Source organism: Ischnura elegans, chromosome 12 (assembly GCF_921293095.1).
Source record: "Ischnura elegans chromosome 12, ioIscEleg1.1, whole genome shotgun sequence".
Lineage (NCBI taxonomy): Eukaryota > Metazoa > Arthropoda > Insecta > Odonata > Coenagrionidae > Ischnura > Ischnura elegans.
In genome coordinates, this window is record NC_060257.1 from 32,645,871 (window position 1) to 32,668,959 (window position 23,089).

General features: G+C 38.7%; 1 protein-coding gene across 1 annotated transcript; it reads right to left on the reverse strand.

Moving 5' to 3' along the window:
• Positions 1 to 3,820: 3,820 nt before the first annotated feature.
• On the reverse strand, positions 3,821 to 22,892 carry LOC124168846 (26S proteasome non-ATPase regulatory subunit 5-like). Its single transcript, XM_046547195.1, has 8 exons — positions 22,674 to 22,892; positions 22,437 to 22,581; positions 21,532 to 21,840; positions 17,509 to 17,785; positions 17,212 to 17,403; positions 12,997 to 13,106; positions 7,107 to 7,320; positions 3,821 to 4,159 (listed from the first exon to the last, which is right to left on the reverse strand). The coding sequence occupies exons 1-8, from the start codon at positions 22,853 to 22,855 to the stop codon at positions 3,951 to 3,953; spliced, it is 1,638 nt and encodes a 545-aa protein (XP_046403151.1). The 5' UTR covers positions 22,856 to 22,892; the 3' UTR covers positions 3,821 to 3,950.
• Between the last annotated feature and the right edge of the window lie 197 nt (positions 22,893 to 23,089).

The window sequence follows — 23,089 nt, forward strand, 5'->3', positions numbered from 1 at the left end:
GAGTTGGGAAACCATTAGAAGTGGTCTCCAGGCAGCAGGTGAGGAAGTTCTTGGTAAAAGAAGAGTCGTCATGAAAAAACCATGAATCACGCAGGAAGTATTAGATCTCATTGAAGAAAGAAGAAAATACAAGGCTGCGAAAATAGAGGAAGGACAGAATTGTTACAAGAGAATAAGGAACAAAATATGCCATACAGGGTGGAAGGCTAGAGAAACGTGGATGAAACATATTTGTGAAGACTTACAAAACAATTTTAAGCATGGAAAAGTGGAGGCCGCCTGTAGGATAGTGAGGAGCCACTTTAAAGAAAGGGGCGTAAGATGTAATACCCTTAGGGACAAAAGCGGAGAACTAATGATTGAAAATGAAGAAAAAGGGAAGAGATGGAAGGAAGATTAGTACAAAGGAAGCAGCATAAGAACGAATGCTATCGAAAACGTGAGGGAAGTGGATGCCGATGATATGGGAGCCCGAATTTTAAGATCAGAATTTGATGCGGCTGTAAGAGACCTCAGAATAAATAAAGCATCTGACATTGATGACATTCCTGCAGAACTAATAAAAAATTCAGGCGAGAAGACGTTGAACTAGCTACATCCCGCCAAGCACTGTTGCATACATTTGAACTAGCTATACAAAATCATTAGTGAAATGTATTTGGCAGGTGAGATACCAAAGGACTTCGAGAGGAACATTATAATCCCTAATCCTAAGAAGAAAAGAGCGGAGAACTGCAAAGATTTTAGGACCATAAGCCTTACTACACATGCGTTGAAGATACTGACAAGGATCATCTATAGAAGAATAGAACGAAAAGCAGAAGAGTACTTGGATGAAGACCAATTTGGATTCAGAAAAAACAAAGGCACAAGGAAGCAATATTGGCCCTTAGACTGCTCATGGAGAAGAGAATGGAAAAGAACAAGCCAACATTTGTTGCGTTAGCGGACTTAAAGATAGTATTTGACAACGTGGATTGGAGCACAATGCTTGGAATCCTACAGGAAATTGGGGTTCTTTATAATGACAGGAGAATCATCCACAGTTTATACAAAAACCAAGTAGCGGTGATAAAATCAGGGCCAAGCTGTGAAGAAGCAAGAATTAGGAAAGGAGTGTGACAAGGCTGTACATTGTCACCCGTAATTTTCAACATTTACATTGAGAAAGCAATTAATGAAATCAAAGAAAAGGCATTGGGAGTGAATATCCATGGAGAAAAATTTGCATGCTAAGATTTGCTGATGACACAGCCGTTATAGCAGAAACAGAGATGGACTTGAAAAATATTCTGGTTAATATGGGTGGGGTAATGGGTAAATATCAACTGAAAATAAGCACAAAGAAAACCAAGATCTTAGTATGCAGCAAAGACAAGAAGAACATTAAAATAGGGAAGCAAAAACTGATAGAGGTGGATGAATCCGGTTATTTGGGAAGCAAGATAACTAGTGACGGGAGAAGTAAGAAAGAAGTTATCATCAGAATAGCCCAGGCGAAGAGAGCATTCCACCAAAAGAGACCTGCTTACAGCCGGAAACTTAAATATGGAAGTAAAGAAACAATTTATTAGAACCTACATTTGGAGTATGCTCCTTTACGGAAGTGAGGCATGGACAATGACCGCAACGGGGAAAGCAAGGATAGAGGCCTTTGAAATGTGGTGCTACAGAAGAATGATGAAAATCAAATGGATCGACCGAGTTAGTAACGAGGAAGTCCTAAGAAGGGTAGGAGAGAAGAGAAGCCTCAAGAAAACCTTAACAAGAAGACGGAATAACGTTATAGGCCACATCTTGAGACTTGATGACCTGATGAAGACAATCGTCGAAGGACAAGTGGAAGGCAAGAACGGAAAAGGAAGACCTGGAAAAAAATATATGGAACAAGTAAGGAAAGATGTAAAAGAGAAGAAATACGTAGGTGTGAAAAGGTTAACTGATAGGAGAATTGAGTGGAGAGCTGTGTCAAACCAATCCTAAGATTGTTGACCAGTGATGATGATGAACGAAGGCTACCTTTTAACTGCCATACTTTTGGTCCCATTCATGAAAAGAAGAATCAAGAACCGTACAATGGGTTCATGACAAGAACCCACCCGTAAGAACCTTATGCGGAACACATAATTGTGCAGGTTAGAACTGCATAAATTTCTCAGCACAGGGTGCAATTGCTCAAATACCAGAACGAAATTAGAACGAGCAATTTTTGCCATCTCACGTCCATGCATTATCATAATTCACCGCTTTACACGACGCAATTTTGACTGCGCCTTCGTACTCTCGTCAGACTGTTCAATTACGTGCCCCTTGTATGAAGGCCTTAACAAATCAGAATTTAAGTAAAATTTTCGGGAAAAGTGTGGATTTCATCACTCTTTTAACTAATCAATCCAGTTCACTTGGTGGCGGGTGTGTGGAATTTCATCATCAATGGAAATTAGGAAAAATTGTACCTCTAAGCAATCGGTATCAATGGCAGCATTTCGTACGTTTTTTACGATCTTTTAACCCAAATTCCCCCTTAGCGACATAGATATATTCGGATAGTGCTAACTGTTGAATATAATTATGGGGATGTTAAGGTTGGCTACCAGTTCATTAAAAAAGCTGATACTCAGTGTATTAGGTATTGGGTGAAGTACTGAAGCCAGGGAAGTGTGGCAGGTAGGTTATTAGATGGCTGCCAAAGCCAATCGATTACAGTAACTGATCAATTCAGTTTATGTTTGGTTCAGCTACTGAACCCGAATGATGACAGTCGATGCTCGGTGGAGCCACTGAACCTGGTTGAATATTCCAAATAGGGGATTGGCTACCAGAACCAGTAGGTAAAATTTTTAGCTGAGAAAAAAAACTTGATCGATGCATTTTAACGTCAAATTATACTACAGTCCAGCCGCCGAGAATTGTCCGATGACAGTTAGAAGGGGTAGGGGGCAAGGTTGCCAGGTAAGCAAAGGAAACACCCATGTTGCTTGTAAACAAAAGGGTTCCGTGAAGAAAGGAGCCGGAAGGGACGACATTAGTGAAGGACCCAAAGGAAGAATCCATATGGGCCATGGAAGAATCCCTTGTTTTGTGGTTCGAAGAAAGGGCTTGTTTTGGTGGTTCAGGCTTTTTTCGGTGGTTATTAATGCATGTGACAACGTTGTATGACTAGGCAAGGGTGTGAGGTGCGTTTGGGGGACAGCGATTGGCTGCAAACCGTGCTGGCGTAGGGTTCTTCACCCCTCCCTTTTATCTCTCATCGGACAACTCTCGCCGGCCGAACTGTAAATGGTTATTATATCTAACAAAAATGAAATGTACATGGGTAAGGAGCAGGATTAATCCAACTGTGCTACGGCTCAGCAAATGCCACTTACTGAACTCAAAAATGTTAAAGGATCCCACGAATAAGATCAGCTGATAACAGAAAACAGCCTGCAAAGAATACCAATGACTGTGCATTTTGAAAGGCACACAAAATGTAAACATGAGGATAGTGCATTTTGATAGGGGGTGGTCTGCCCTTTGCAACCCCCTCCAATCAGCCACTGGAGAACGAGGGAGAGAAGGATGACAATATCAAGAAAACAGGAAGTTAAAATCTGTAACAGAGGAGTGGATGTTAGGCACATAGGAAAGGTGTGAAGGTAAAGAAGCTGTATGATAACTGAAGAAATAAAATAAAAATAAGTACATAATTCCACTAATGCTATGAGCTATGAGGACATACTGAATATGTATAACTGAATCAAATGGATTCCATTGTGATTTCACCATAGAAAGAAACTGGCTCTAAATGACGTGTTTAATTATTCAATCAAAAACCAGCTGGAATAGGTATTAATTTATTAGTCATTTTGCACTCATAGATAAAAATCTTTGCATTAAACAAAACAAGGTCCTACATAGTAGTAATCATATCGCATTATCACATATTCATGACCTCTAGGTTTTATCACTCATGAAGCACCATCAATCGCAACCTCTGAAGGCCCTATAATCCTTCCATGAGGGCCTGCTTGAACAAATGTTTCCAACCTCAACATTTGAGATTGTGAAAGACTGTTAGAGGTGGTTGAGGAACCTAACAGTGCCTTGGATACTGCATATTTGGACTCTCTAACTTTGCCCTCTTCATTGCCATAGCCTGTCAAGAACTCTAGGAGACCTGAAAAAATAAGTCCCACATATTAGTATAGGGATGCTCTAACTCACACAACTTAAGGCAAGCTTCAGAATTCAAGTTTGAAAAATTAACTTCATGTAACCCTCACAGGGCATCCATTAATTAGGTGAAACGTTCAGAGGAGGCGGAAGTCAAGTCGATTCTCACCGAATCTCATATGGGGGAGAGGGGGGTTTTGGAAAGAATAACTTATTTTTTCTACATGATGCAGTGTAAGTTTGTGTGATTATAGACTATGATATTCATAATTGTTCAATAGTGTAAAATTGCAATCTTAGTAATCTCAAATACTAGTCTTGACTAATCTTAAATACAAATAATTAAACAATTTCTTTTTAATAAATCCAACGCAATGAAACATAGATTAAACACTGAAAATTTGTATTTTAAACAATCTCACGTGAGATTATGGGGAGGGGGTCAAGCCAAATCGCATGATACATATCTTACACAAGGGGGAAAAAGGGTGCCAAAATCACCTCATGTAATTAACAGATGCACCCTTATTATAAAAAATAAAACATTACTACAAGATTCATGTAAATCCATAGAGCGAAACAATATTAACTCTTGGAACTGGAGAGGCTATGCAACAAAGTCACTGCTTCCTCCCCCCATAGATTTTGGCAATTAACTCCATCACTCTTTTATTAAAAAAAAAACTGAGTACATACATAATTCAAAGATAACAATCAGTAAAACCATAGATGGTGAGTTGAGATTTAAGAAAGAATTTCACTTTGACAAAATAGCACAAATTTCCACATTTTTTTTGTTATTGTAAATCTCCAGAAAGCTCACTCATAGCTTCCACACTGTGGAGTTTTGGATAGGAAAGGGTTTAACCTAGACTAGGTAACACAAAATAGTGGGTGTTCAGAGGCTCATCCAGGACTTGAACCTAGGACACCATGGTCAGCATGCTTTATCCACAAGGCTACCAAGCTCCCCTTACAACAAAGTTATGGTGCCAAATATACAGAGTGGAGAAATTTATGCCACGAAATTTTAACCCTGGATAGCTGATGCCAGTGGAAACCAATATTACTAATGATTTTAGAAAATGCTCCATTTTTAAAGAACAGAAACTTAAAGCCAAGCACTCCAATTAGCTGCAACTTTGCCTAGTTACCAGATGCTCTGGAACAATGGCGTAACAAGGAATACCTATGCTTTGGGGGGGGATGGGATGGCCTGGGGTGGCGGCTCCCTACCCTCAGGAAAATGTTTGGAAAATGACATCCCTGGAAATACATTTTACATCATTTTGGCACTAAAAATTTAAACTTTAAGCAGATGCAGTTATTAACCCTTTCGAGACGGCGGAGTTTTCGTCTTAGCATGACTGCTGTACTGAGCCCCAAGAGACTATACTTTCTCGTGTATAGGGAGCCAGATATTGTGGGCGTAGTAAAAAGTAGGAGGTTGAGGTGGCTGGACCACATTCAACGCAGAAATGAGAGAGAAATGATAAGACAAGTGTTAAGAGGCAAGCCAGAGGGTAGGAGACCGCTAGGAAGACCAAGGATGCGATGGATTGACGAGATGACGAAGGACTTGAGAAGAATTGGAGCAGACATAGAGCTGGCAGAAGACAGAAGTGCACGAAGGTGCATGGTTGGTAAGGCCAAAGACCACTTAGGTTTACAATGGCCACAGGAGTAAGTAAGTAAGTATATCAATAACATGCTTAGTTATTGGAAAATTAATAATTACAGTGTAACCTCGATATAACGACACCCCACGGTGCACTAATAAACACTCGCTATAGCGAATTGTCACTTTACCGGAGGTGGAGCAAATAATAGCCAATATACCTGTTGCGAAAAGATATACAGGAACAGGAGTGGTGCGGCGACAGATAAACATCTATCCGATAAACGTAAGCATAAATCCAGACGAAAGGCGATGTTTTTTGCATCACTGTTGTGCGGGTATGCTGCCGACTGCTTTCTGCCGCCCGAGGAACAAAAGAAGATGAAGCATTCGCGAATACTAATGCCACAATATTATCACCAAAATTAACTACAGTGCAACCTCGATATAACGACACCCCACGGTGCACTAATAAACACTCGCTATAGCGAATTGTCGCTTTACCGGAGGTGGAGCAAATAATAGCCAATATACCTGTTGCGAACGGATATATAGGAACAGGAGTGGTGCGGCGACAGATAAACATCTATCCGATAAACGTAAGCATAAATCCAGGCGAAAGGCGATGTTTTTTTGCATCACTAAATTTCCTTACTAAAATAACGACCAACTATTCAAACTATTTATAAGCGCCGCACTGAATAAAAATCATGCAAAGCATTGTTTCGTCAATCATTATATTTATCGAACGACAGTTTACCACATAAATTTGAGACTGAGCACTCCATTAACTTCATTTCTAACAGATCGCTAGCAATTACAGAGGTTAAGGAGTCTTGATGAAAGTCTTCCGGCGGTGAAATCCTCGCTATGACGAGAGCCAACACCATAGAGTCTCGTAAAAACGAATTTTTTAACACGCTTATTATAGGGTCAATTGACGGTGCATCGGCTATCCCTCGTAATAGCGGGGGTGTCGCTATAGTCCGTACTCGCTTTAACGAGGTTCCACTGTACTTATTTATCGAACGGCAGTTTACCACATAAATTTGAGACTGAGCGCTCCATTACCTTCATTTCTAACAGAATGCTAGCAATTACAGAGGCTAAGGAGTCTTGATGAAAGTTTTCCGGCGGTGAAACCCTCGCTATGGCGAGAGCCAACACCAAAAGGGTCTCGTAAAAACGAATTTTTTAACACGCTTATTATAGGGTCAATTGACGGTGCATCGGCTATCTGTCGTTATAGCGGGGGTGTCGCTATAGCCCGTACTCGCTTCAACGAGGTTCCACTGTAATAGCAAAAAGAATAATGGAAGAAAATGAAAATTACCGGGACATGTAGCAATCAACCTTTGACCCCAAGGGAGGGTGGCGAGGCAGAGAAATACTTGAACCCCCGCAAGCTGCAATTCCACAAATGGCTGCCGACAGATGGATGCAATTAACTCAGCAGATGCCCACTGAGTGGACCCCACCTTGGTGGGACTCATGCCATCGAACCAACGTTGAGTGATGGCCAGCATTTCCTTGTCATGCTCTTCAGCCTAAAATTTGAACAAATTGACCAAATTGAATCAGATACCCACATAGCAGAAATACGTCTCGAATATCACATATTACGTCTCAGAGACATTCTGAGAGCTTCAGAGACATCTCTGAGACTTCTCTGAGATGTCACTATGTCCAAAAAAATGGTCTAATGTGACATCTCTTGAGACGTCTCACATAAGTCTCTGAGATGTCTCATTAGACTTTGTACTATGGTATGATTTAAATTTAGGCAAAAAAATAATTAAATTACGAAATCTATTACATTTGGAGATTGGGCTTTTTGTTTGCTTCTGAAACGTCATTGCCGATGGCAATATTTCTTCAGCACACGCTTGCTCGCCCGCTGATACGTATTTTGTTAATTTACGTTGCACGATTCGGTGTCTCTTCTTAAAAGATGGAACCCATGAAGCACCAGCAGGGAATTCAAATCATGGAGATATGTGCTGAAATCACGCATAAATAGCTTATTCTTGTAAATTCCGAGTCATCAGCGGCTCATTGCCGTTCCTGGCTCCGACCAAGTGATCGTATACCCATCTGTCGATCATTTCAGGCTTGTCGAGTTTCGTTCCCCCTGATTTTATATATTTCTCCCGTATGTAACCGGGGAAACTCTCCGGAGACAATATGTTTAAAATATTTTGCTTTGGAAATGAGTTCCCTTCACTTCGAAGCCAGCACCACAGTTTTACCACTCCTGCTTTCATGAATCTTGGCACGGAAAGATTAATTCGAAGTAAGGGTTAGCTAGCGACAAAAATGTCAGTTTAGGGCTTATTCTCAAACAACAGTCAAGTAAAAAAATGTAAAACGTCCTAAATGAACAAATTAGATGAGGATGGAACGGATTACAAAAAATGGAGGAGGTGGCAGACTGGAAAAAATTTGCTCTCACCGAGTCTCGAACCCTGGACTTCCACATCAGAAGCGCGGTACGCTACCACTCGGCCAAACCGCTTTTAAACAATTGGCGAAATTTTTAAAATTAAATTCAACGTGACCATATTTTTCAATTTTTAAATGCTTTTTTCTCTCAAACCCGGGCGTATTTGGACAAAACCCTTCAACTGTATTCCTATCTAAGTGTCTACTTTCGAATAAAAAAGGTTTCATCTTCTTTCTTGACATCAGTTAGGCAAAGTCTCCTTGTGAGCAACGATATACATTTCAAACTTCTTTAACCCATTGTAGAATGGTACCATGGGGCAATTAGGAAAATGCAATGTAATACTGTTTTGCATCACACAATGGAATTGGCAATGACGTCTAAATAGTAAGGATATCATCAATGCATGCAAAAAATGAGTTTTAAATTAAGGCATTTGTTTTAAAAACTAATGAGCAGTCTTTGAGATATTGGTCTTCAAACCTGAATGCTAGAACTTTTCAACTGATTGCAGAGAATGTATTCATTTTCAAAAGAAAGATAGGCAACTCACAAGGAACTGAAAAAGGGTATACGGAACTGGTACAGAGCAAGTAGGGAACTTTTAGAGCTGAGAAGGAACATTTCCTATTTTTTGTGTGCATGCATAATTTTCTTGATATACTAACAAAAAATACAAGGGTTATTCCATGTCAGTTCATCCAGGCATGACACCCACCGACTCGGATTTTGATGAAACTTGCCAATTTTCATCCTTCCATGCTGGAATGAAACAGTGTAAAATATTTCTTGGCTATCTCTAATAGTTTTTTTTCACGACCATTTGAAGTTTGGGTGAAACTGCAGTTTTTCAATTAATGCTGTCTCCAGAGGCACTTGCGCCTCCAGAGGGAAATAATTTGTCTCAGCCATAGTTTTCATCCGATTCTTATGAAAATTTGCAGGTTTACTATAGAAGTCATGAGGATTCCAAAATCTTATTGAAAAATATCCTAAGGAATATTGGAAATTCTCTAAACTCGTATGTTTCATAAGATTTTAGAATATTTTGCGTCAAAAACATGGTTCTATAAAACATCAAATTTTGACCTGAGGCAATATCTGAATCAAGCTAAATTATTTTTTCTAATATACCTTAAGGTATGACCCACCACCTGTAAAAATAAAATTCATGGCTTTTTGCTTTCTTTGTTGTTAAAAAAAATTTTATGCAAAAGAAATCCCTTTTCACGACTCTGGTCGTCAGTGTTGGGTCCTCCTTCAAGTGTGATGAAATGCTTGCGTTAACTGTTTTCTATATCTAAGAAAATATTTACAACATATATCTAGTGCATAATACATCCAAAAATTAAAACATTTTTTTATGTGCAGGATGTTTTTCTCCCGATAAGAAAAATATATTTTTGAACTAGAATATTTTAAGGAATTCATAGGTCTTACCCATCATTGCTGGGGATAACTTAATTGTTGCTATATAAAACACATCAAAATACAGGATGCATGTCAATGCAAGTCACCTTTCTCCATTTTGTATTGACAAAAAACTTCACGAATGTTTTTTACCTCATTAATGTTGTTCTACTTTGAACAAAAAGGTTTTCAAAGTACTGGATAAAGATTTCCTTCCAGAGCATGATTCAGAAGTTCTTGATAAAGCGAGTGATATTGATGTGCTAGTTGGGTTACTAAAAGAAAAACTGGTGACAGCAGGCAGTCAGCAAGAGATAATTCAGCTACTAACACTAGCTCCGACTTCGTGGAGTAGGAAAAAAGTAGCCACCGAAACTAATGTTAGTGAATATACAATTCAGCATGCTAGGGAATTCTAAGAATGAAAGGCATCATAGCCATACCAGATCCAAGGAGGGGGAAAAACATAGAACAAACTGCAGTGGACTTAGTTCAGTCATTCTACCAAAATTACGAGTATTCACGCCTTATGCCAGGAATGAATGATAAGGTGAGTGTGTCCAAAAATGTCCACAAGCAAAAGAGGTTACTTTTATGTAACCTAAATGAGCTGTATGCAGCTTTTCAATTTGAATTCCCACTTGTAAAAATAGGGTTTTCAAAATTCTGTCTGTTGCGACCTAAATGGTGCGTGTTGGCAGGCTCCTCTGTAGCCCATTCTGTGTGTGTCTGTACTATCCATCAGAATGCATCACTTCTTCTCCATGGATGCTCTATAGAGGAGACCCACAACGACCTACTTGACTACTTGGTATGTTCCAAAGATAACAGGGATTGCATGTTACGGCACTGTTCAGAATGTATGTCTGAAAAACGACTGAAGGAGCATCTGAAAAGTAAATTTGAAGAATGGGACCCTGAAGATGAAGTGACATACAGTGCATGGGTGACAACAGATCGGACCCAATAAATTAGGTTAACAGTGACTCTGGATGAATACATCAATAGTCTGGTGAACAATCTGGAAAAACTTCTCCCACATTCCTTCATAAACAAATCCCAGGCGAGATACCTAAAAGAACTAAAAAATAACGTACAGCCAGATGAAGCCATTGTTTTGCTGGATTTCAGTGAAAACTACCATTATGTAATACAAGATGAGGTTCAGGGTCATCACTGGAATCAGGATGGTTGTTCCCTACATCCAGCGGTAATTTATACTAGTGGACAGCTGAAGAAAGATCTATGTGTGTCAAGTTTGTGTGTATTTTGTGACGATCTAGAACATGATGTAGCTTTCGTATTTGAAACGCAAAAAATAGTCACTCAGTTTTTAAAGGAAAAGTTCCTTGAAGTAAAGGAAGTGCAATATTTCAGTGATGGTTGTGGTGGCCAATATAAGAACTGTAAAAACTTTATAAACCTGTGTCATCATCACCAGGACTTTGACTTGCATGCTTCTTGGTCTTTTTTTCAACTAATTATGGGAAATCTCCATGTGATGGGATAGGTGGAACAGTTAAGTGCATTCTTACAAGAGAAAGCCTTCAGCGGGATCTGGGTAATACAATGACTTCCATTGAAAAGGTGTTTCAGTTCTGCAAGTACAAAGTGGACAAAATTTCATTTTAAGTTTTAAAAAAAGAACAATTATCAATGATTCAGCAACAATTAGAAACTCACTAGTAAAACTCGCTGGTACCTTGTAAAAACAATCCCAGGTACTCGTAGCTACCATTCTTCTATACATTATTGCGACAAAAAAAATTAGCTTTGATACCACATACAGTTCTGTCCACAATTTCTTGATAAAGCCAAGTTGGGAAGAAATTTTGACAAAAACTTGTACTTATTCTTTTGTGGCCTGCTTGTATGACAATCACTGGTTTTTTGGGCAACTTATGTCAAAGGATGTTGATCCATTAGATATAAAAGTGAAATTCTTTATCATTTTAGTGGCCAAAAGAGAAAGAAGATATTTGCAATGTTCCTGTAAATAATGTCATTTGTTATGTGGAAACTTCTACCACAAGAGGCTCAGGACAAATATATTACTTCTCGGAGAAAGACATTGAACGTGTGAACCGACGGCTCTTGGATTTAAAAGGAAAACTTGGAATTACCTCTACTGGGAAAAAAATGTAACTCTAGTGTAACTGAAATATTAGCTTTCTCAGAGATAGGCCTCAGTGAAGACGTTGGATACTATCCTATTTAACTACAAACTGATGCACAGACAAAAGTGACTGTATATTGTGATTGTTCATTCATAAGTTGTGCAACATTATTGAAGTAAAACACATACGTGAAGTTTTTTGTCAATACAAAATGGAGAAAGTTGACTTGCATTGACATGCATCCTGTATTTTGATGTGTTTTATATAGCAACAATTAAGTTATCCCCAGCAATGATGGGTAAGACCTATGAATTCCTTAAAATATTCTAGTTCAAAAATATATTTTTCTTATCGGGAGAAAAACAACCTGCACATAAAAAAATGTTTTAATTTTTGGATGTATTATGCACTAGATATATGTTGTAAATATTTTCTTAGATATAGAAAACAGTTAACGCAAGCATTTCATCACACTTGAAGGAGGACCCAACACTGACGACCAGAGTCGTGAAAAGGGATTTCTTTTGCATAAAATTTTTTTTAACAACAAAGAAAGCAAAAAGCCATGAATTTTATTTTTACAGGTGGTGGGTCATACCTTAAGGTATATTAGAAAAAATAATTTAGCTTGATTCAGATATTGCCTCAGGTCAAAATTTGATGTTTTATAGAACCATGTTTTTGACGCAAAATATTCTAAAATCTTATGAAACATACGAGTTTAGAGAATTTCCAATATTCCTTAGGATATTTTTCAATAAGATTTTGGAATCCTCATGACTTCTATAGTAAACCTGCAAATTTTCATAAGAATCGGATGAAAACTATGGCTGAGACAAATTATTTCCCTCTGGAGGCGCAAGTGCCTCTGGAGACAGCATTAATTGAAAAACTGCAGTTTCACCCAAACTTCAAATGGTCGTGAAAAAAAAACTATTAGAGATAGCCAAGAAATATTTTACACTGTTTCATTCCAGCATGGAAGGATGAAAATTGGCAAGTTTCATCAAAATCCGAGTCGGTGGGTGTCATGCCTGGATGAACTGACATGGAATGACCCACAATACAAAAGTTTTAAAGTATTTTGTTTCAGTAAAAGTCACATTTGGTTTATGTACTACATAACAAGTTATCAAGATCTACACTTCCTTTGGCCAGTTGGCCTAACAAATTAAATCTGAACATTAATTGTGAAATGGGAAGAAATACAGTCATAATGATAATGATGAAAATATCACAAGAATTCAATGTACCTTAAGAGTCATCAAGCTGGAAAGACTATTCAGTGCTCTAACCCTGTGGGGAGTTGGGAGTACAACCATCAATTCCCCTAAGCGTCGCATGAACTTGGCCATCTGTACACCTTAAAAAAAATATACATACATACAACCAAAATTTTATAGAAAAAATAAAACCATCACTCAGTTAACAAATTCCAATTGACGTGGACTAAAAATAAGCCAAATTATATCGTATCCATAGTTTATATAATTTTGTTGCCTTGAATGTAACTTCATGGAATTGACTTAATATAAGTAATGAAAAGTAAAAACATTGCATTCCACATAAATTTATCAATATACGACCTAAGTTAAAACATGGCACAAAATATTCTGGTGCATTTGGTTAGAAAAACAAATTATACATACTAACAAATAAATTGGCTAAAAAAACCCAAGAAGTACCATTTTCAGGTCGTTGAGTTTTTGAGAATTTAAAAAAAAATCAATTTGTGTGTGACTATATATATTCTCTGTCTTTTTGAGGTGCATAGTTAATGGTGTTATTTGGCTCCTTTGTGATAGGGGTCATCAGCATTCTATTCAGAAAATCTTGATTCTAAATGTATATTCAACTCTATGATAACTTTGGTGGATGTTACAGTTAAACTTGTATAATTCATATTCTTGGAAAGGCCATACATTAATATTGAGTGGAAGTTTGAAAAATAGAATATTTTAACAATGTTAAAACCAGGGCCAAGATGCAGATATCTTAACAGATAAAGAGATTAACTCAATTCAATTACAGCAGACTCCTGATTATCTGGGTGCAGCTTATCCATGTTGTGGATTATCCGTGCATGAGATCACACTCCTCCGATATTTTTTCGCGATCTTTGTAAAAAAAAATTGGACGCAGAAGCAGCAGGATATTTGAATTTTAATGCATGGCTACACCGGGCCCATTATTTCCATTACAGTTCTCATCGTAAAATAGAATTATTTTATTTATTTGCTGACAAGGAATGTTTCAAGTTCACTTGGGCGTGTGATCTATGATGATGATCAGCGGTGGGAAAAAAACTCTTGAGTAATTTTAGAAGTTTCTTCAATGGTAAACGAATCATAAACAATGAAGAACAATGTTATCTGGGATCATTATATGTATAGTTCATATCGCAAACACGCAATAGGGTAGTTTCCTTCATCAAAGAAAACGAAAGGCATTGATTGCGATTCGTTACCCACCATTACTGTATTCATAATATACAAATATTTGGTTTTAGAAATACCGGTTTAGACGAATGGCAATGGTCAATTTTTATCCTCATTTGAAAAAGGCCAGATTGGTGCCCACCGATGCCACTCCACGTGACGTCACAGGGACCAAGTTTCTATACGAGTAGATAGGAGTTATACATCGTCTGAGATTACCAATGAATGCATGAGGTGCAGAGCTCAGGGAAACATGTGTTAATAATCACTTATTAAAATTGGCTAAGGTCAGAAAGTTTTCTTCGTATGATAAGGTATTAATAATCCTTATTTAAGCCAAGCACTACCAGCTAGCAGGGTACTCAGCTACCCGCTAGCAGCCTGCGTCGTATCAGCGCTCAGAGCCTCGCCCCAAGGTCACCTCACTTGCGGCAGTGGGAACCAGAACGATGTCACACGGACTTTTTCCCGGCATTCATACTTACCCGTCGCGTTTTCGTGCGCTTGAAAATTTTCACTTTTCATTTAATCGAGAAAAATAGATATCGTCATTTAAAAATCTAAATGCATGAAATACGTACTCCAGGAGTAATAATCTTTCGATTTAGGCAATAAAAAAATAATAGGAAACCACCCTATTATTGTCCTGGGTTCGCATACGGTTGAATACATCCAAAGGGATCCGGAGATTTCATCGCCCCCGGGCATGCTTACACCGTGACTGGTCAAGGTCAATCTGGAGAGGAAGGGAATAGTAGAAGTGAAGGCAACGAGGGAAGTAGAAGTGGAGACCCCATGAGTCATAGCCAGGCACTTGCTTGCGTAGACAGTTCGCTTTAACACTAGAACCGCTGAACTTTCCAACCCCACCAAAACCGCGGCATAAGACTTTTTTGTCCCATTGACAAAATACGTTGATCCTGACATGTTTAAGTATAATTGACGGTTTTTTTGTGGCTTGTGTGAACAAAACTCGTGTTTAGGTAATGTTTAAAACATTTTATTAAGTATAACTAGGAATACAGTAAGCTTATTTTGACAGCAAAAGTGTTGTTTGTCAAGAGGGGCGCAGCACCGGGCAGAGGTGACGCGGCCGGCGCTGCGTGAGTAGGCAGCTGGCGCAGTGGACAGATTATTCCCTTCTGCGCTTGTAACTGGCAGAATAACGGTATCTGAGCATCGATCCCCTTCGTAATAAACTGTTTAATACAAAATAAGTGTACAAAAAAAACTGAAATTGTATGTTTTCCCCGTTTGGGACAAAAAAGTCCCATCCCGTGGTTCTAGATAAATTGTCGTTTTTCTCGCGAACCAAACATCGTACAATATTTTCCATATAACCATTCGAAAGATCATAAAAAATGAGTAAAAGTCAGTGAATTTCAAAGGGATCAAACCAATAGTACATGAATGGCAAACATTTGCAAAGGGTGATGGGACAAAAAAGTCCCGTCCGCAGTTCTAGTGTTAAGCCCTGGTTTCTTATAACCACTGCTGGGTGATGGGGTGATCACGTGCCAGTTGCCATCATGGGAGTACCGTGTTCCTGTTTTCCAAGCATCGCAGTGAGTGATCGCAGCGCTTGGTGATTACAAATCTGTGTCCTGGACAACTTATGCAAGAAGTGATTGTGCGGCATGGTGCCTGACAGTGTTTCCGACGTGGTGCAGTAGTTTTGAAGCATTCATGCAAACCTCGTTCCTGAATCCGTCATCTCAAAGCCACGGATGTGTGGTTTTCGGAAACTAGGTATTACACGGAGCAGTAAGAATACCAGTGCAATCACATTATCATAGCGAAAAAGGTCACAGTCGGGAAAAGAAAGCTGCTAATGATTCTGGGAAGCAATCTAAAATAACATAAAATGTGCACAGATAATAAAATAGTGAGTCCTCGTTCTACGTCACCCCGTTTAACGTCATTTCGCGATAACGTCACAAAAATGTTGAGACCGTCATTCGTTTATCCCACCTACGCTTCGCGATAACGTCAAGTCTTTTAAATTAAATGCGCGAAAAAAAAGGCGAAGCGGCGGGCGTTGCAGGTTGTTCGTTTTGTGGGCGGTAATACAGTCAGTGTAAGAAAAGTGTAAAACGGTGTGTTTATTCTTAATTTTGATTACGGTTTTAGCAAAAATTTCCGCAAAATGATTTCTTGCATTGGTGAGCAAGGTTTAACTTGACATAATGGTTTTCAGGAACCTAAAAAGTGATTTCAAGGAATTTTTCCGTGTAGAACTCGGAGTTTTTGTCGTCACTTTTTTGCCGAGTTCACAATAATTTTGGTTCCTGTAACTGTGACGATGTTTCAGCGATTATGATGCCCAGGCGACGCTCACTCGGGCGACCACCATAGCGAAGCCGAAAAGCAAATGCGGGTAGATACAAAAATGGAGAAGGATTTCCGTCACTGCTGCTATTGTCGTCGATGAAGATAGGAACTCATATTTATGCGATAGTTTGGCATTCCCACCGTAAAAAATGCCCCAGATATGATACGCTAGCATTTTTTTCGCGTAGGAATTGTGAGGTCTAGGAGCCGATATTCACTTTTTACATTGTTTCTTATGGGATATTATGCTTCGATTAACGTCATTTCGTTTATCGTCACATTTTTCAGGAACGGTAAGTGACGTTAAACGAGGACTCACTGTAGAATGATCGATTTACGTATATGATGGAAATTACAAGAAATTAAAGCGTAAGTTTGGATTATTTGTGTTTTCTGATTATTTGTGCCGCCTCTCCCCATCATTAGCACCGATAATGGGAGTTTGCTGAATTATTATTTTTGCAATCAGGGAATGTAAAAAGAATGTAAACCCAAACAAAAAATAAGGTTTAGCCCTTATTAATAAACATTCAAATGCAACCTCTTATTTACATACCCACTTCATCACGAAAGAAATAATTTAATGTCTTTTCAACTTCACACATTTTAGTTTCCACAAACACATCTATTTTAAATACAATGTGACACACTTAAAGTATTATGCAAAAACTACATTTATACATACTCACGAACACATACCATGAAGTGCGTATAATGCTTGCTTCCCCCGTCCAGTCAATCCTACAAAGCCCACTGTTTCCATGGCAACACCAATGATGGAAACATCTGCACTGCTAAGTGCATCAAATAGAGAGTTAGCAAATGCAGGATAGGTTGACAATACATCGTGAGGTCGAATGTGGCCAATTCCACCAAAGAATTTTAGCAATTCTGTAACAGAATAAAATTGTCAATTAAAATAAGAAAAGCTGTAAGTGAGATACATTATTCAGAGACTAGACACCTCTTTGAAGAAATGCTCTTGAAAATACTAACCAGGTAGTAGTAGAGAACTAGACAAGGGATCTTCACTTGCTCGAGCCAAAGTCTGGGCCAATGTTTCCGCCACACCCACATCATTAACATAACGGGCACCATGTTCAGGGGCAGCCAGTTTCCCCAGCAATTGTAAAGCATTAGCTTGAGCCAAGATATCTACGCTAGAGTCGGCAGGGGCCTCCCCAACAGCTTCTTTGAGCATTTGAGAGAGCAACCCAGTGTCAATAACAGCAGACAAACCCTCAGGAGAGCTGATAGCTACTTCAACCAATACCTGTGAATAAAACTCTAATTAAATCATAATGGAATTTTGTGCCCAAGCAACAAAAAGCAAACAGCAAGGCATTCATTCAGCATGCTCCATTGATTTCCCTGATCTTACACCCCTTTGATGGCTGTTATTGATAATAGCCATTGACTAGTAGCAACTGTTTTGATACCCTACTTAACCCTTTCACGCAACGACAATTGAATCCTCTAGCTCTATATTTAAGGAAATTGGAGTGAAAATGAATCTGATTGCTATCTCTTGTGTCTTAAATGAACATATATTGAGTTAAGACAAATTGCACCAGAGGTGAAGAGCATATGGGCTTCCAACTAGGTGTAAGTGTTGGTGGATATTAACCCATTTCCACCCAGAAAAACTTCTGCTTACTTTGTTGAAGATGTTGAAGTGTATAGCTTAACGAAGCAGCGGTTGGAACCCGGCAATAAATAGGACGACAAAGGAGGAAAAATCCCGAACCAATCAGAGACCACTTAGGTTAAGGAGGAGGGTATTAATATCGAAACACAGTGACACTGGCATCATCAGCCCTGAGGATGTTGGGAAAGTCACCCAACGAAACGTCACCTACACCATGCAGACCCTGACCTGGTTAGAACCCGAGAAGCTATCATCCATGCTATTCACCGGGAAAAGCTCAGATTCTTCATAAAGTGATCCATTTCCTACCAGCATAAAAAAGGATTAAATCTTCAGGAAGTGGATGTATTAGATTGACAAAACCTTAAGCGGCTCACCTATTTGTGACAATTTGAAAAACTAGGGTGCAGTTTTTCATCAAAATCCTCGTTTGCCATCAGGGTTCCCACTATAACTAAATGATAAAATTCACTGTTTTTACCAAGTTTTCACAGTCTAAATTGCGTCAAATTCATGGTCTGTTGATAAGCCATTTTAGGAAGAAATATTGATCACAAAACAATCACTGGCCGGACGTTAACTAAAAATATACCAACGCGACAAATGCCGGGAATACAAATGCAGCAATGAAAGTGCTCTTATGGCGTCGCCTATCGTTAGCAAAATTTAGGGCCGGCTAAAGGTTGTGAGTGAGAAAATGGAGTGTGACAGGGAAGTGAAGAGGTGTCTGATTTCTCGCCAGGGTTAAATGATCACTTTGGCTAACGGTCTTCCAATCACAGCCTTACGGTCTGTGTGTGTGTCATCAGGGGCGGATCCAGGATTTTTTTCTGGGAGGGGCACAAGCAAGGCCGTATCCAGGATTTTGTTCAGGGGGGGGCACAAGGATACACCGTAATACAAAACGAACGCAATGATAATGGGACCATATTAAAATTCTTGCATATTTTTGAGGGTCTGGGGGGGGGGCACGTGCCCCCGTGCCCCCCCACTGGATCCGCCTATGTGTGTCATCATGGCACACCGACCAATATTTGCACTTCAAATATACATGCGCTGATAAATGCGTGGACAGTGTCTGCGAGTGATTGACCTTGAATATGATCGACATATTTCTTTTTATCCATCAATCGTAGATCTACAATCAAGTTTGAGCGGTTTTTAAGGTTTCACGACGAATTTCATGGCTATTTTGAGGTTTTTTCACGGCAAACGGATTTCACAGCTTATTCACGGTTTTAACCTTTTCCCTACTATACACGTATATATACGTGTGGACGTTTCCTGACCCGGGAGACGACGGCCATATATTTACGTGTGAGATTTTCCTAGCCAGGAAAACGAAAGCCGTATATATATGCTTTCTAGCTCTCCCCCTTTAAGGACGGTCGCGAGTTTACGTCGTCTTTGTCTCGGGACCCAACCCTGCGGGGTTTAGGATTTACCCTCGGAATCCGGGAGCAGGTACCCAGACCCCTCCTCTTTAATAACCCCTCTTAGCGGTAAGGGACAGCGGTAATACAATTGTTTATCCAGTCTGGTTTCGAAATAAATATTTGTTCATTTCTCAAGAAAAATAAACTAAGAATTGAATTATTTGTCTTTTGAACAGCGTTTACAAATTTTAAACGAAATCCTATGATAAATATTAACTTATATCTTGAGTTATGTATAAAAATCAACATGAAAATTTTTGCTGCATTAAATGCGTTAATATTGGCCTTAGTACTTCGTTTAAAATTTGACAATGCTAAGAAAAAAATGAGGAATTCAATTCAAAGTCTGCAATTTATGTGCAAGCAACAATTATCCATTTGCTAAATACATATAAGCAATACATAAGTTGACCGCGAACCAATGCCGCAGGTATGGTCGTAAACCCGGAAAGGAGGGAGCACAACTACTCTCGGAGTCTGAGATAATGCTAAGTCCCAGCGTGGAGGGATCGAAAAAGGTTCCGCGAGACCCTTCTTAATGAATGTCCCCCAAAAATGCTCCGTACCACGAGAAAGAAGAGTCTCTTGGGGCTCAGTACAGCCGTCATGCTAAGACGAAAACTCCGCCGTCTCGAAAGGGTTAAGGTTTTCACGGTTGAGTGGAAACCCTGGCCATGCATGATGATAGGGTGTAGCCAAGTGGGCAGAAATGGGTTAATAATGGGTTGGCTCAATTTTATTGTCAGTTGTATTTGTGGCAGTTCTGTCTGTGGCAGTCCTGGCATTGGTTCTGTGCCCTGATTCTCTCTTGTGGTTCTTAATCAATTACTTTGTTTTTAATGCTGAAATTTTAAAAGCGATCAATAATTTTTGTTGAGGTATTGTGAGTGCCGCCAAAAATTATACACTGAGTTTATCACAAGCAATTGGTTCCATAAATCATAATGTTTAAAGTATATAATGTTTACGCAGTACAAAAATAATAAAATTTTGTGGAAAAGTGCTATGACCTTTTATTTATTTAAATATGTCTAAATTCCACCAATTGAAGCCTGAATCTATTGAGGGTATTTTATTAATCCTCACACTATTCTATAAGTCATCTAATCCAAATAAGTAAAATAGATATAACTAATAAATTTCTCTAAGCTCTGGAGGACGGGTTTATCCCCCAAACCCCTCCCCTCACTGTGCCACTGTTGCACAGTGGCGGATACAGAGAAAATTCAAGGGGGGGGGGGCGCAAAAGACATCTTGAGTTACCTTTACTTTTATCGCAATAAAAAATAATCAAGTCATATGCAGAGCTTCAGAAATTTTAACTAAAGTGATTTAACACACATTCAAGACAATGCCATCTTATGATATAAAAAAGTTAAAATTATGGTTCTGCTATGTTTGGCAATACGTGTGGCCCCGCAAAGGGGGGGCGCGCGCCCCCTGTGCCCCCCATCTGTATCAGCCACTGCTGTTGCATTGAAAACACAGTTGCACAGTCCATATGGAGCAGAAAAATGTGAAGAATGCATTTCATTATTGATTTCAATGAAGTAATACCACAAACCTTTGACAGTATGCTATTAAAATTGATAGCTAAAATATAAGTTTGTCTAAAACAGGGGCCAGCAACCTTTTCAAGGCTGTATGCCAAATGTTTGGTGGGCATGAATACACACTGATAGCTTGTGTTAGTATTTATAATAATAATAATTTATAATTTCATTGAGTTATGCCCATGCAAATAAAGATAGAGGACTAAAATAGTACACTCAAAATGAATAAAATTCCATTATAATAGGTACATAAAAAGAAGCTATAAATAAGCCAAAATAAGCTATATGAGCAGCATGAAATAGCACCACTGGACAAATGCTGTCTGAAGGCAGCTTGTTGTTGACCCCTGGTATTTAAGGTAACACTAAGTATTACTCTCACCTCATAGAATCGATATCGAACAACATCACTGCGCTGGGATTGCTCCTTAATAGCACTTATTACAACTGATCCAGTAGAAAAAAGTGAGAGGCCATGTGGGTTGCAAGCAATTAGGGACAACAGTTTAACTGCAGCTCTTCCTGCTGAGGCTTCATTTTGTTCCTCTTCATCATCAATTGGATTATTTTTTCTTCCAGGCTTTGGACTCCTTATTGGACCACCTCCAACAGTTTCAACAATGGTAAGTAATATGTCTTCCTGGCAAATACGTTCAGCCAGTTGGGGACTATGATTGGCCACTCGACACAGCTTTTTAAGAAAATGAAATACACATTAAATTCTATTCAGTACTCATGTACCTCTCAAGACAATTACAAAACAAATACAACCATGTCAATACTCCCATCGTATAAAAGTAAGTTAATCATAAAATTGGGAAAGAAAGTGAGGTTCCATTCATCAAGGAAATGAATAAATGAGGATATTTTTTAACACAGACATTCCAAAAGTGAGTCATATAAAAAGCATGACGCGACAAAATCGGTAGATTTATATGGAAGCAAGATTTTGGTACAGGAACACACTACATCTTAAAAGATATACAAATAGATAGGCGAAGTGGTCCACAATTACAGAGGGGTATTCACCGGTTTCACTATTTGTTTACTACTCCATAAATCTTAAATCAAACGACTCTGTGTAGGTGTACGTAAATAATACGATGTACTTAGCTGAATAAAAAGTGATATTAATAGACAATTATGGACTTTTAGCGTTGAGTGTTATTCAACCGCCAGTTGAACATTCTTGGTGGGGAGTATCAACTAAAAAAGCAATTTGAAAACCGTAGACCTAAAACTTGGGTAAATCCTCTTCCAAAAAACACCGAAACAGAAGTTACGAACCTCTTTCAGGACCAATGCACGAAGTTTTGGAGAAGGATGTCCAAGTGCCCTCGTGATTACTTTTTCATATTCATTGAGAAGGCATGCAGGGTCAAACGATGACAGCAACGGATATAATACATCGCAGGCCTCGCTTATCTGATTGCTACAAGAAAGAAGATAAAGAGTTAAAATGATTGATGGCAATAATAATGGCTAATAATACCTTATTATCATCTTTTCAAAGAATAAGTGTACCTGTCGGATGAATTCAGGCAATCGAATATAAGGTCTAATCTAAAGGCTTGGGCAACGCGCTTAAGTTGGGAAGAATTTAATGAAAATACTGCCGTTTTAAGCTCTGAAAGGACTTCATTTCTAGCTGATTCGTTGGATAATTCGGCAACTTTTCCTAAAAACCAATCTTCAGAGAGAGCCATAATGATATTTAAAATCCAATCCTATGAAAATTATGAGTACCAAGGTAGCAAATATTGCGTTACATAATAGAAACAGACTAGATTTTCGTAGCAAATATTACGCTAATAACAAAGCACTATAGAATTTAAAGATGATGTAAATGAATATAAACAAAATAAACATAAAAATTTATTTCATGTAAGTGTGTCATCTCTGTCAAATGTGATTATATTTTTCATACCAACAAAACATTC

Excerpts from the sequence above, each read along its gene's own strand:
- LOC124168846 (XM_046547195.1), bottom strand. The coding sequence starts at position 22,855 with ATGGCTCTCTCTGAAGATTGGTTTTTAGGAAAAGTTGCCGAATTATCC. Across the intron at positions 22,582-22,673 it reads TGCCTGAATTCATCCGACAG|CAATCAGATAAGCGAGGCCT; the intron begins GTACACTTATTC and ends TCTTTCTTGTAG. Across the intron at positions 7,321-12,996 it reads CCAGCTTGATGACTCTTAAG|GCTGAAGAGCATGACAAGGA; the intron begins GTACATTGAATT and ends TTCAAATTTTAG.